Below are 13,712 nucleotides of genomic sequence, written 5' to 3'. Positions count from 1 at the left end.
TGTATTTTGCGTGGTGTACCTAATTACCTAATCAAATTACAAAATACGTAACTTTCTCTCTTTCATTTATTCATCTGATGAGAAAAGTAACTTTTATGTAATGCCCAGGCAGAGATGCATTCCTGGATGTAGGGCAACAAAACTGTTACCACTCAGTTACGAAGAGTCATTGTCTTAAATTTGTAGCAACAGTTTATAAGGACTGTATATTGTTGAATGTACGACGTTAATAGTCACCTTTGTTGGTACAATGTGTATTTGGGGATAACAGTAAAAAGCCAAATCTGTGCGATACATACAAATACATTTCTTTCCGTTGTACAAGCAGTGGCCTCTATGGGCTTTTTGGAAGGTCCAAGAAAGCTCCATAAATACAAGGGCACTGCATTTTAACCTCAGAGACAAATCAATATTTCTGTTACTCAAACTCCATGTTATGTCAAACTGTTACATAACAGGTTGTAGGAAAGAACTGGATTACTACCATCAGGCTAGTATTTGAGGAGAGACTAAAAATGTGTCACCATTTTGTTCAAACAAGTTTGGGCTAGAATGCCTAAATGTGCAGTGCTTGCCAAATTTATTAGACTAGTGTTCAGTAATAACGAGACAACATCCAGCCTCATCAAGTGCTTTAAGGAGCAATTGTTTGATTTCATGAACTGTTCTTCCTTTTTTACCACTTTAGATATGAATTCAGTCTGAAATCTTCAGTCATCTTGCCATTGAGCCCGAATTGGAGTCATCTCAATGGGATTCTTTGACATTTATTGAGGCCAAAATAAGAAGAAAAATAACAGGAGACCTAGAAGAAATGATCAAATCAAGTTGAAGTGGTGCAGTGTGACGATTTATGGAACTTGTTACTGTCTCTAGGTACTGTACATACAGTACATGGAAAACATGTACGGTAATTGTCAACCTGGAGCTGGACCATGTTATAAACCAGGGTTCACTAAATCTGGACCTCGGTGCCACTTTTCCTGTCTTGTTTTCCATGTCTCCCTCCTCCAACACACCTGGATCGAAATAATCAGGATCATTATCAGGCTTCTGGAGAGGTTACTGATGATATAATCATTTGATTCAGGTGTGTTAGCGGAGAGAGACATGGAAAACACGACAGGAAAAGTGGCACCAAGGTCCGGATTTAGTGAACCCTGCTATAAACTATACACGAGTACACACACTATAGGAACTAGGTCATACATATCACCTCATAAAATAAGCACAGGCCATCCAGCTGACATTCAGACAGTGCCTGCAGCAGTTTGGCATTACGGTGAACTGACGCAGAAGAGTACATTCTGAAGGGAGAACTTAGGCCAGTAATTTTGAAAAGATGGGACACTTGGAATCAGCTCACAAAGCGTTGAGATCCCGGAAGCAGCCTTTGCTTAGTTTGTCTGAGCTAAATCGCCATGCAGAAACATCAGCAATTTTGGTAATCAAGTCCTATGATAATAGTGGTGTTATGACCAAGAAAAGAATGCTTTCACTTGTACGTAATCATAATATTTGATATAGCCTAAGGGACTGTTTTATATCTTGAATATATACAGTATGTTTAAAAATATGCACTGTTTGTGCAATGCAAAAAAAAAAATGTGTTGATAACACAGGCTGTGTGAGGTGAATGTATAATCAGGTGCCACCGTGTTGACCACTGTCGAGGGTGAAAAACTACCCCTGTGTTCTCTAGGCAGTGACAACAGTGAATTAAACAATGACAAAAATACAACAGACAGTCTGCAAATTGGTTGCCATACACATGACATTTTGTGGATGCCCTTGGTAAAAGTTTTCCTTTTTATTACTTCATGGGTAAGTAGCTACTTTTGGTCATTTAAAATTGCTCCCTCCTGTCTACTTTCGACATGTGAAAATTTTAAAACTGTTTCATCCTTTAAAGATAGACTCAAGTCCAGATTTTGCCGATTTAGGAGTATTTTAGATAAAAAGTTGCTTCGGTTCGCTAGGAAGGTTTACTAAAACAGAGCCTTTCTGAGAAGTTTACTGCTCTAAAATGACGGCTGTTTACTAACGCTACAGAGTCTGCCATTTTGCATGTAGTTCTATATGCATGAGATATCTAGGTGTAGATTGTAGGCTGTCGGCTACAGTCAGGAAATATTGGAGCCACCTAGCCTAGCATCGCGTTTGCTACAGCGTCTCAACAAACACTCTTCCCTCTCCGTGTCTCTATGACTTTTCTCGCGTCATTCAACCAATGCATAAACGCACATTGTCTCGTTGCCGAAACGGTGACCAAATCCGAACGGATGAAAAAGAAAACGTAATGCACAAAAAACGTGCAGATTTTGAAAGTAACGTACGGCGTACACATTTAAAAATCAGTGCTCACTTGTACAAATTACGACGAGACCGTACAACTTGACAGGTATGAATTATAGTGGACCGTCACAGTTAGGTAGTAGCACTCTGTAGCACGGAACGTCCAACTATCAGTGGTCAGGACAAAACTATGTGCTTTAGCGAAATCATCATCGATGCCTTTGCTTGGCATTTCATAAATGTCGGGGATTACGTTGTTGGAGAAATATGTCCGCGAGGGAACAATGTAACGAGGGTCAAGCGTTGCAAATAAATTAACAAAGCCCGCCGTGTGTTTTCACTGGTGTCATCTTCGGGGTTGTCCTGCTCTGAGAAAGTGATATGTGTGGGTGATGCCGGCTGAGGTGCCGGAGTCATGTTATAAAAGTGTTGCCATTAGCATGGGGAACAAGCGCTGAGCAATGCTCGCAAAATTTTTTTTTTTTTTCCCAATATTTTTTCTCCCTCCGCATTGTAGTCCACAGGGAAACCGAAATGTTGCCACACCGCAGATTTGAAAGAAATTCGGTCTCTCCACTCCTCCGCTCGCCATAGCTTTTTGTTTTCTTTCTTGTTTCACTTTTACTTCGCTCGTAAGCGAGAGAGGGCATTACTCGGCTTCTATTACACAGGTGCTTGACTGCGATCGGACATTTACTTGTGGGGTGGGAATTTCTCCACAGCGGTGCTTCACGTCACACACAGGCACACAGAGCTCGATCAATTCATTCCACAAACGTTCGGAATACATTAATTGCAAAACCGAAAAGGCGCGGTTCATAAAGGCATATTGAACCGTACAGGGCAAACCGTACGGTTCGGCTTTGAACCGCAAACCGTTGCACTGCTAGTTTCATATAAGTGTACATGACCCAAAATTTGATGTCCAGTGCGCAAACGGCGAAAGACAGTAGGCTGTGTGATGTAGCTCCGTGACCTGCTCAAGAAGCTTTATTGAGTGCGCAGAAAAAAAAAAAACTTGATCGCGTGGGTCTCATGCCTGAAAATTTTCAATTGAACTAAACTACTTGTCAATATTTTTCAAAACACTTTTTTTCAATTTTATATTTTTTCTTCACTATAATCTTTTCAATTTTTATGTAGATGTGTGTTCGAGAAGCTTGATTGCATGTACGTATATACTTTTGGTAAGATGATGGGAACAACACCTAACTTCACAAAGAGATATCGTCCAAATCCTTTTTGTGTTAGATGATATATATAATTTTTTTCTCACTATTTTGCACTGTATATAACCTGTTTAGACATAGTATGTGTAAAGGCCAAAAACACCCATGACCATACCTGCTGTTTCTGTTGAATTGTCAAACATAAAACTATTCAATCTTATTTTTTTCTATTGAATGTTTATCCTAACAAGTTGAATAAATATTATCAAGCTTCAAAACGGTTGGTCGAGCATGTTTGGTTGTCAATGGGACATCAACACAAATTTTGAAAAAAGATTTTGGGATTTTTTTGTCTTTCTGGGTCCAAAATGTGGATTATAATTGGTCAGGGAAGAAAACAACAGTTTGGACATGAAGTTCAAGATGTCCTGAAAAAAGGGACCCAACTTGGCCATTGTAAACAATTTTTTTGTTGAAATATAAAGGCAACATGAAATGCATGCAAATTCGGCATAAATAGGCTTAGGTGTTAAAGGGTTAAAAGAGGCATGATCTATTGTTTTTGTTTGTGATTTCTTAAAAAGTATGTGAATTTAAGGGTAAACTTATTGCGTTCAAATGTGTGTACTTGATCTATTAATATATACAGTATTCTCTCTGTGTTATTGTAAGTTTGTTGGGAAAAAAAAAAAATTCGAGGCGGCAGGGCAGTAATATCTAGAGCTGAAACGAATACTCGAGCAACTCGAGTAACTCGAGTTTAAAAACTATTCCGAGTAATTTTAAAGTTTAAAAACAGTAAGTTGCAGTAAGTTTAAAAACCTTACTGCAGCTGACAACTGCTACAAACTACGCAGACGTTGCTAAAAACTAGCCTGCATGAAGCTACGGTGGTAGCAGTAGCAGGTAAGGTCTGATGCGTCTCATAGATATCACATGTATGTTCAACTAGAGGCGAAATGACAGAGTCAGCGGCGTTAGCAAACAGCCGCCATCTTAAAGCAGTACACTTCTCAGCGCTAATAAATAAGATAAACGTTATTGTCACTTGCTAACGTAGCGTTAGCCCCACGGAGGTCTAGGTTTCTTTTAATTATGACCACTATCGATATACAGGCTTTATTTAATCTGTGAAAACATAGCACTGTAGAGTGATGAGGGTGTAAAATAAAAACTTAATAACGCTAACTGTCAATTTTAGCTCAGTAGTCATTGCTGGATAAAACACCAAGTAGCACTGGCCCCTAATCTGCTCCAATACAGCAGACATCATACTGTAACGATGACAAAGAGTCACCCGCTTCGTTAGGCTGCAATTATTTATTTTTTAGGAACTTGTAGAACAACCAACACGACGCACACGCACCTGCCAGAATGACAAAAACAACAGGAAGGCACGTCTCCCGCTCTCCCGCACCTCCCTCACCCACGCACGTCAAGCGGTGCATTCAGGAACGCATGCAAATATCCCCGCCATATTATAACCTGATATGTTACAATACATTTATTTTGAACACTGCAAAAACTCAAAATCCTATCAGGACTTACAGTTTAGACTAACTTAAAACTTAACTAAAACTTAAAAATAGCTTGACACAAATGGAAATTCAATTGAAACACGAGGGGAAAAACACCTCACTTTTAAGTGTTGTTTGTTATCAAGCGTAATGACATTTTTAGGTAAGAAATAAGATTTGAATTTTGGGGGGGGGGGGTGTTCTGGTCACATCTGAGATGCAATTGTTGGCTGTTTTCAACAATGTACAATGAAAATAAAGACATTGATTGACTGAAAATGGTTCAATATTAGATGAAATGTCTTGTTTTCTAATGTATATTCATAATTGCTCTTTACCTAAAAAAATATGTTTTATCCGATTACTCGATTAATCGATAGAATTTTCAGTTGATTACTCGATTACTAAAATATTCGATAGCTGCATAACTAGTAATATCACATATTGCAATGATAATCACAATAATTTAGGAGATAATTTATCACCCACTAAAATTTTTTAGCGCGACAGGACTATTTTGTATCCCAAAAGGTTATCAATATGCTCCTGCTAAGAATCGGTATATCGTTTTTAAAAAGGTGTCAATGTTTAAAAATAGAAAAGAACCAACAAGTTGTTTTCCCACCATAACAATGTCTCAGTTAACCCTATGGCTGCCATTGATAGCGATCAACGCTCGATCCATTTAGACCGGGAGGGGCAAATGAATTCGAAAACCATTCAATGGTTTGGTTCATTCGAAACCAGAGCATTCACAGCCAGTCTTTCTGATTTTTGGCGCGTTTATAGGTCAATTTTTGTGCATTTTAAGGCATCTGCAGGTCACTTCCTGTTGAGTTTGAGTCACTGCCTATTCATTTGAGGAGATACCCGGGTCACTTCCTGTTCTGTAACGCAAAATAAACAGGAAGTGACCCATAAATACCCCAAAATAAACAGGAAGTGACTGAAAATTAACAGCAAACGTTCTGAAATGCCCCCAAATTAAACTCATTGGTTGCCAATGACTGCCATAGACATCCAACTCGTTTGAGTTGGGAGGGTGGCAGCGAATGAGTCGCTCCAAACTCAAACGGGTTGGACGTCTACTAGTGATAAACTCATTCAAATTCACAGCAGAAGGATTAAAATAGCTTGTTTTTCTATTTGTTTGTTGTTTTGTATATTATCCTAGAATGATTTCCTGATCAATGTATCGATAATCGTTGTATCACCATATCGTGAGATTATTATCGTGAAATTTATATCGCAAATCGTTTCGTATCGTGAGGAACCAAGAGGTTCCCACTATTAATATACCGTATTGGCCCGAATATAAGACTGTTTTTTGCCTTGAAATAAGACTGAAAAAGTGGGGGTCGTCTCAAATTCGCGGTCTAGACGTTTTACCCATTCACAACGCTAGATGGCGCCAGATATTATTGACGTGATGTTCTGTCATGTCAAATCTCAGCTACTCTCAAGTTTAACCAGTTTGCATTATTTTATTGGAATGCTTTTCCTTATTCAAATTTGTTTCAAGACTACAGTTGCAGTAAGACTTCACTTTGATTGTTACTGCAGTTATTGCAATTTTGTTGTTTTATCACAATAGATTGGTTTATTTACATTTCAAAAACCAGAAGCCATTCATTTACGAATGCGATTGCACTTTAGTTTACATCTTTAAATGTTCAGATATTAAGATATGAATGAGGCAAAATAACATGCTTTTTCTCTCAAATATATTGTTATAATCATTTATTTCAGATGTTCTGTCATTATTTTCTGTATAAAAATTAATTTGGAGTTCAAAAAGTCTTTTTTCAAACTTGAGTCTTGAAAAAAAGGGGTCGTCTTATAATCAGGGCCATCATATTCGGGCCAATACGGTTTATATAGACCCTACCCACGTGACGTCACAACTCCTTCCTCCTGACTGGTGCCGCCCAATTGTCCGTCAACACATCATGTTTCCCTGTTACGGCTACGTACATTCCTCCTATTTATGACGCGTTTTTCTGCTCGTTAACATTAATAATCAAAATGGTGAAGGCGTGTGTGGCGGTCGGTTGCAATAACAGAGAAGACAGACGGAGAGACTTGAAGTTCTACCGGATTCCGAGAGACCCGGAGAGAAGAGAGCGAGATGGGCTGCTGCAATTCGACGAGAAAACTGGTCTCCAAACGATTACCACAGATTATGTAGTAGTCATTTTATATCTGGTAAGATGCATTTAATATATATTTAGAGGGTTTTGGGCTGACAACCACAATTAAGATCATTGCTAGGCTAATCGCCGACAACATGCACGTATGTATGTAGTGAGAGTGCTATCGCTAAACCATATAAACATTAAAAGCCCTAACTCCATTGACAAACGACATGAAATACATTAGACTTGACAGTGGATGTTAGCAATAACAAAAGATTTTGAATTGAAAATTTCGTAACTCACCTTTCCAAGCACAAGATAGATTCCTGCCGAATTTTCGTGGACGAGGACCTGTTTCACCCAACCAGCAACGAAGTATTTATAAGCCTCCAAGCTCTTAAAGTTTTTCAAACTTTCGTGAGAATAGGCTGATTTTGTGTGGACAAGATAGTTGTACAGTTCAGGGTAGCTAGCAGATGTCAGGCAAATACGGCGGAGGCAGCGGGTCGAAAAACATCGATTTAGGCATCAAATATGGATCTGGCGAATGGATAAACTGAAGCTTTTCCACATAACGCCTTTTATGCAACGCATCAAGTGAGTTTACGGCATCCGAAAGCACCGGGTCTTCCATGAAATGCATTATAAATTGCTCGATCAATTGAGACCATTGATAATACAGACACAAAATGACGGACAAGTGGGCGGAACCATACAGCGAGCACGTGATTTTGTGACGTCGGTGGGTAGGGTCTATAGTTTTATTATGAATCTTTATTTTGGAATATAAATTATTCAATGAAAAATAAAACAATTAATAAATTGTTAATTAACCTAAATTTATATGAATAAAACCAGAAAAAACTGATTATTACCACCATTTACACTCAAAGTTGATTATAAAATAGCATTAATAAAAACATTTAAACATTTTATTAAATTAACATTTAAAATACAGAAAATAACAGCAGTTTTACCTGTATTGTTTAACCTATTTGAGAAGAAAATTAAAATAAGAGAATACTTAGTTTTCCCATTTTTTTGTTTGTTTGACTTAAACAAGATGTAAAAAAAAATAACTAAGTTTAAAAATAAATAAGAATATTTACTATTAACTCATTGCTTGCCATTAACAATGATAGACGTCCAATTTATTTAAACTGGAAGGACTAGCTAAGAATGGTCATGTTTCCGTATCAGTGATGGCAGAAGACTTCTAATCAATTTTGACTGAGAGATGGCAGGGATTGGACATCAAGCGGCGTCAATGGCAACCAATTAGCTAAACGGGTGCGCTATAAAGGCTTAATAGTCAATCCACCTCTAATATACCCCTGATTTGTGTGCTAGTTTTAATTAACCACCGATTTTATTCAGACCAATAGTATATATGCACAAGGTTGGCTGTTAACTCTAATTCTGCTGACTAATAATTACCTATGAAAAACCTTATTGTCAGAAATAAAAGGAGTACAAAAAGCAAAGCTGTCGGTTGATAATTATGTTGAACACTTAACCCGTCTGACTCAATCAGGAAATGCTGGCAGAACAACACAATGGCTACAAAGCAAATGGAGGGTGATGAATGATCCTGGAAAAGGGGGGAGGACGGGTATAATACTCACGGCTGAGAGTGCGCAGTCTCATAACGTTCAAACGTGTGGCTCAAGTCATGTTTGTTGTTCATGTAGCACTGTGTGCACAGGTCATAGTCAAAGCACACCTTGCACTTCCATCGCATTCCCATGATGCCATGCTTCTTGCAGCTGTCGCAAATGATGTTAGAGTGACGCACCCCTGAGGAAGGAGGAGGCTTTAATTTAGCAATGAGGGGGAAAAAATGGGCACAAAAACAGATAAGATGTACTGCTATGTGAATCCACTTCTGATTTCAACAATCGAAGGGAAAGTTTGTCTCAAGAAAATGAGTTAAAAAGCTACTGACAAGAAATGGGTATCGTTCAGACAGTAATGAACTTTTCTCATACCGCACACAGTAAAAATAAACTGTGGAATTGCTATCACTGCACAAACATTGTGTCAATTCTTGGAAATGGAAATCCTCTTTTTTTTTGTATTTGAAAGACAATTGTTGAGAAACTGAAAAAATACATTTGAGGATGTTTCAATAAGACGTTAGTTCATCCTGAAGAAAATCAAACACACATCGATAGAATTAGCAAAAGTCCCACTTTCGCCATTTTTTCCCCCACACTAAATATGATTGACTCTTGTTAATAGGTATTCAAAAAGAAATTTTATAGACTCACAAAGCTTCATAATTATTGAAACTGTTTATAAGTCCGAGTTGTGTTCCTGATGACGTCATGTAAGGACAGATTTCAACAGGAAATTCACAGTTGGTAGACATAGACATTAAAGAAACATGTTTTGTTTATAAATACAGGATTCTCAACAGTAAAGCCGAAATCTCCCATTTTAAAGTCGATTGTTAGCTTAGTAAAAGCTGTTATTTTTTTTCATTCTGTGTTTAGTTTGGATGTCCCGCCCTCCAACAATCAACCAAATGAGCTCGGTAATCTGTAGGCTACTTAATGTTAGGCTGCTACAACTTTTACAAACATTTTGAATAAACGATATCGTCTACAAATTGAGCAAAAAAAAAACTGTTACGCATCTCAAATGAGACAAAGAAGTAGACTTTCAACTACTGTGTCTAAAAAAGTGGTGCAACATTAGAGGAAGCTGTAAAAATATGCAATCGCACAAGTGCAACCAGATAACATTTTTACTCGAACAATCTGGAAAAACTACTAACATGTGACCATTTTACCCATAGTTTCAAACCCTGCGCCACCATAATAAAATCTTACATAAGTAATAATATTGTGTAACTAAACCATAATTCTGGCGTGGATATAAAATGCTTACCAATTTGAGCGTTGTCATACAACAGCAAGTCATAGGCAGACTGGTAACCAGTGCGATAGTTGGTTCTTGTGCCGCTGTCCCACTGAATGACCACCGTCTTGTCAGGGGTGGTGGTGCTGCCCTGTCGGCCAATCTCCACCACAGTCCCCACGTGGCCCTCTCCATCATCTTGGTTTCCCCATTTCCAGTCCAGGCCACGAACTACCCGCATGCCCACCTCCATGCTGCTTCTACAGGGGCCTGGCCCGGGGGCCGCACTCAATGGCCGATGCCTGGAAGCACTTTCGCTTCCGCTGCGCCTCCGGGCCTTCCCACAGGCCCGCGCTGTTGATAGTGCAGGCAGGGATGGTACCAGGGAGGTTTCAGGGAGAAGATCTGGGGTGACTGAAAGAAAGAAATGCATTCTTTGAGCCACAAAGCACTAGGACTTTCAACTTCCAAATCCATATAGCTCCACACCACTGCTTCTGAAGTGAAAGTTAACTGAGATTTGATTTGTTGCCCGACTACGTATCTTTCTTACTTATCTTACAGTAGCTCGGGGAGGAACAATTATTCATTTAAATTTCAGTGGGCTTGTCTTTGGAAATTATTCAAGGATTAATACTGACTTCCTGAGAAACGAGCAGAGAGTTGGAAATGACTGCTGCAGCTTGCTAATCACAAGCACATCACAAATACACACACAAACACAGCCTTCATTATCAGAACAAAAAAAAAAAAAAATCCCAACAAAAATAACTTTGGCAAACCATTGAGCTAAAAATGGAATTTTGTGTTTGTGTGAGAAAGCAGACTCCCAAATGGCCAAATAAAAATATAACACTTGTTAACACAGCATACTTTTACTAGCCAATATTTATAGACCAAAAAGAACTCCCACGTCCACACTCATAAGCGATGACAATGATTTATTTGGAAGTGACTCAACAGTAAAGCGCTAGTACTTATCAGAAAACAAAAATTAAAGTGTAAAGTGGAACCTCATCTGAGGCACACCCATGAGACCTATTAGTCGCACATAACCCAATAGCATACTTTCCATCTCCTCTCTCGACTCGAACATAATTTAATTCTAATTTTTCCTTTTTTGGGACAATCTACCTAAACAAAACCTTAATATGATAAAATTGTGCGTTGTGCCACACTAGTTCCCTGTAATTTTTAATTTCTCCTAGTCTATGCTCCAATTTGTGGGAATGTTGAAGAACAACTCCAGCAAACGATTATGTCATTAAAAACAAGGTCAAATGGTTAAAAAAAATCCCAGTAGTTGCTTTTAAAATTGTATATACATATTTTTTTACAATGGCAACACAGTTCCGTCTAATTTGTTAAAGAGAGGCATCCTAAGGAAGTTGTTGGGTTCCTGCAATGTTTTTTGAAAAAAATTCTATGACCTGCAATGCATAATTTTTCAGTGCTAGTAGAGAAACAACCATTTTCATAATGATTTTGTCACATTCTGTTGCTGGTTAGATTTTGTTCTCCATTACAGAGCCGGCGGTGTGGGCGTTCCCATCATCGCACCTGCGGCTAATTCCAGCAACTCAACAGTTGTATATAACGCCGGCGACCCAAGCCAACGTTGCCGAGATATTTGCTTGCTGTTTGCCATTCTATACCAGTACTTTCGAGGCTCATTGGATTTGCTAGTTTATGCGTCAGCTGTTTTTTCGTTTGGTGATTCCTCTACCTTGTGCAGGTATTGAGTGTGATTACTTTTGTTATCTTGTTGGCTCGCTGCCCACCGCTTAGTTTAGTGTTATTTGATCCCCGTCGACCTCTTGTCACGGACTCCTTTTGTTATTCTCCCTTTTTCCGCGATCGCGTGTTTTTTAGTTGTATTAAAAACCCCTTTTACTATTCCCTCTGTCTCTTGTCTGCTCTTTGGTCCAATCTTGTTTTCCGCGTTCGCGGATCGTAACAGAATATCTCGGCCAAGATGGACCATGCAGACAATGAGCCATTAGCCCAGGCGTTTTCCGACCCGAGGGAGCACGCAAATCCGCTCGATCGTGTGCTCCATGAAATTAGTTCGACGATTAACAAACTTACTGTCAACATGCGCTCTCTTGATGCACGGGTGGACCAGGTTTGCGCTCGTCGTCTCGTTTCCGCCACAGCCATGGCTCCAACGCATGTCCACCTTGCCGCACAAGCTGCCCCGGCTTCCTCTCCATTGCGTGAGCCCAATATCCCACACCCGCCACGCTACGGTGGGGAAACCGGCTCGTGTGGGCAGTTTTTGCATCAATGTTCCTTAGTTTTTGACCAACAACCCCTCACGTATTCTACCGATAGATCCCGGGTCGCGTTTGTCATGAGCCTTCTCTCCGGTAAGGCAGCATCTTGGTCCATGGCAATCAGCAAACAGCACCCCGAGATACGTAACTCTTTTTTTGAATTCGTTGAGGAGATGAAGAGGGTTTTCGACCACCCCTTTCGGGGCAAAGAGGCTGGTAGTCGCCTGCTAGACTTGACTCAGGGCAAACTGTCTGTCGCTGACTATTCGGTCTCCTTCCGCATCCTCGCAGCAGAGAGTGGTTTTGGTGACGCTGCTTTACGTAGCATTTTTCGGAGGGGGCTGCACCCATTAGTGAAGGACGAACTAGCTGCCCGCGACGAAGCAAAAGACTTGGAAGAATTAATTTTTTTATCTATTCGTTTGGACAATCGACTTCTTGAGCGGGAACGAGAGAGAGGGGCGGAGCGGCTTGGTCGGTCGACGAGTGCGGTCGTCGGGAGAGCTTCATCAGCTTTTGCAGCAGGCTCTTTTCCCTCGCCTGGCGGGTATTGGCGGTCAACTACTGACGAGGGGACGATGCAGCTCGGAGGGAAGAGACTCGACACAAGGGAACGCCACCGGCGCATGGCTGAGCAGCTCTGTCTGTACTGCGGTGACCCTGGCCATCGGGTCGCTTCCTGTCCGGTGAATCCTCGTGCTGCTGGCAGAAACCATCCTCTCCTGGTCCCGACGTCAGACAGCTCCACCACAGCGAGTGACTCTCCCAGAGGCACTCCACCACGACACGGAGGGTCACCACCTATGGTCGCAAAGTCTACAAAGCGGCTCGAAAGCACCAGGCTGCAATTACCTGGGATTATTACCGGGAACGGTAACAGCTATAAGGTAACAGTTTTGGTCGATTCGGGGGCTGATGACTGCTTCGTGGACCACTCAATCGCAGAAGTACTCGGTGGGGCCTTGATTGAATTGAAGGAGCCCCGGGAAGTACGGGACCTTAACGGTGACCTGATTTTTACAATTTCTCATGTAACTGAAAGCCTCCAGTTAGTTGTGTCTGGTAATCACTGTGAGCAGAGACCGTTTTTTGTCATGCCGACAAAGTTGGCACCCGTGGTACTAGGTTTGACGTGGCTAAAGCGACACAACCCCGACATAGACTGGGGGGCCCCCAGGATAACAAATTGGAGTATTTATTGTCATTCTCATTGTTTACGCGCTGCCCCGTCCCCCTCCGGGCCCACAGTACCACGTGAGCCGGAACATATCGATTTGTCTTTGGTACCCCCTGAATATCATGACCTCAAGTTGGTCTTCAGTAAAGACCTAGCAACATCACTGCCACCACATCGACCGTACGACTGCTCCATTGATTTGGTTCCGAATTCGCCGTTGCCCTCCTCTAAACTCTATCCGGTATCGAAACCCGAGCAGGGGGCCTTGAATGAATATATAT

General features: G+C 40.6%; 1 protein-coding gene across 3 annotated transcripts in view; it reads right to left on the bottom strand.

The window, feature by feature from the left end:
* Positions 1–13,712, bottom strand: part of mib2 (MIB E3 ubiquitin protein ligase 2) — a 91,691-nt gene that overhangs the window by 44,376 nt on the left and 33,603 nt on the right. For all 3 annotated transcript variants that reach the window (XM_057858872.1, XM_057858865.1, XM_057858855.1), the window contains exons 2-3: positions 10,009–10,392; positions 8,742–8,913 (exon numbers count right to left, since the gene is read on the bottom strand). In XM_057858872.1, coding sequence (XP_057714855.1) covers positions 8,742–8,913; positions 10,009–10,231 — 395 coding nt within the window. In that variant the 5' untranslated portion in view covers positions 10,232–10,392. The remainder of the gene's footprint in view (positions 1–8,741; positions 8,914–10,008; positions 10,393–13,712) is intronic.

This window comes from Corythoichthys intestinalis, chromosome 2 (genome assembly GCF_030265065.1).
Source record: "Corythoichthys intestinalis isolate RoL2023-P3 chromosome 2, ASM3026506v1, whole genome shotgun sequence".
Lineage (NCBI taxonomy): Eukaryota > Metazoa > Chordata > Actinopteri > Syngnathiformes > Syngnathidae > Corythoichthys > Corythoichthys intestinalis.
This window is presented reverse-complemented; position numbering and strand designations above follow the sequence as displayed.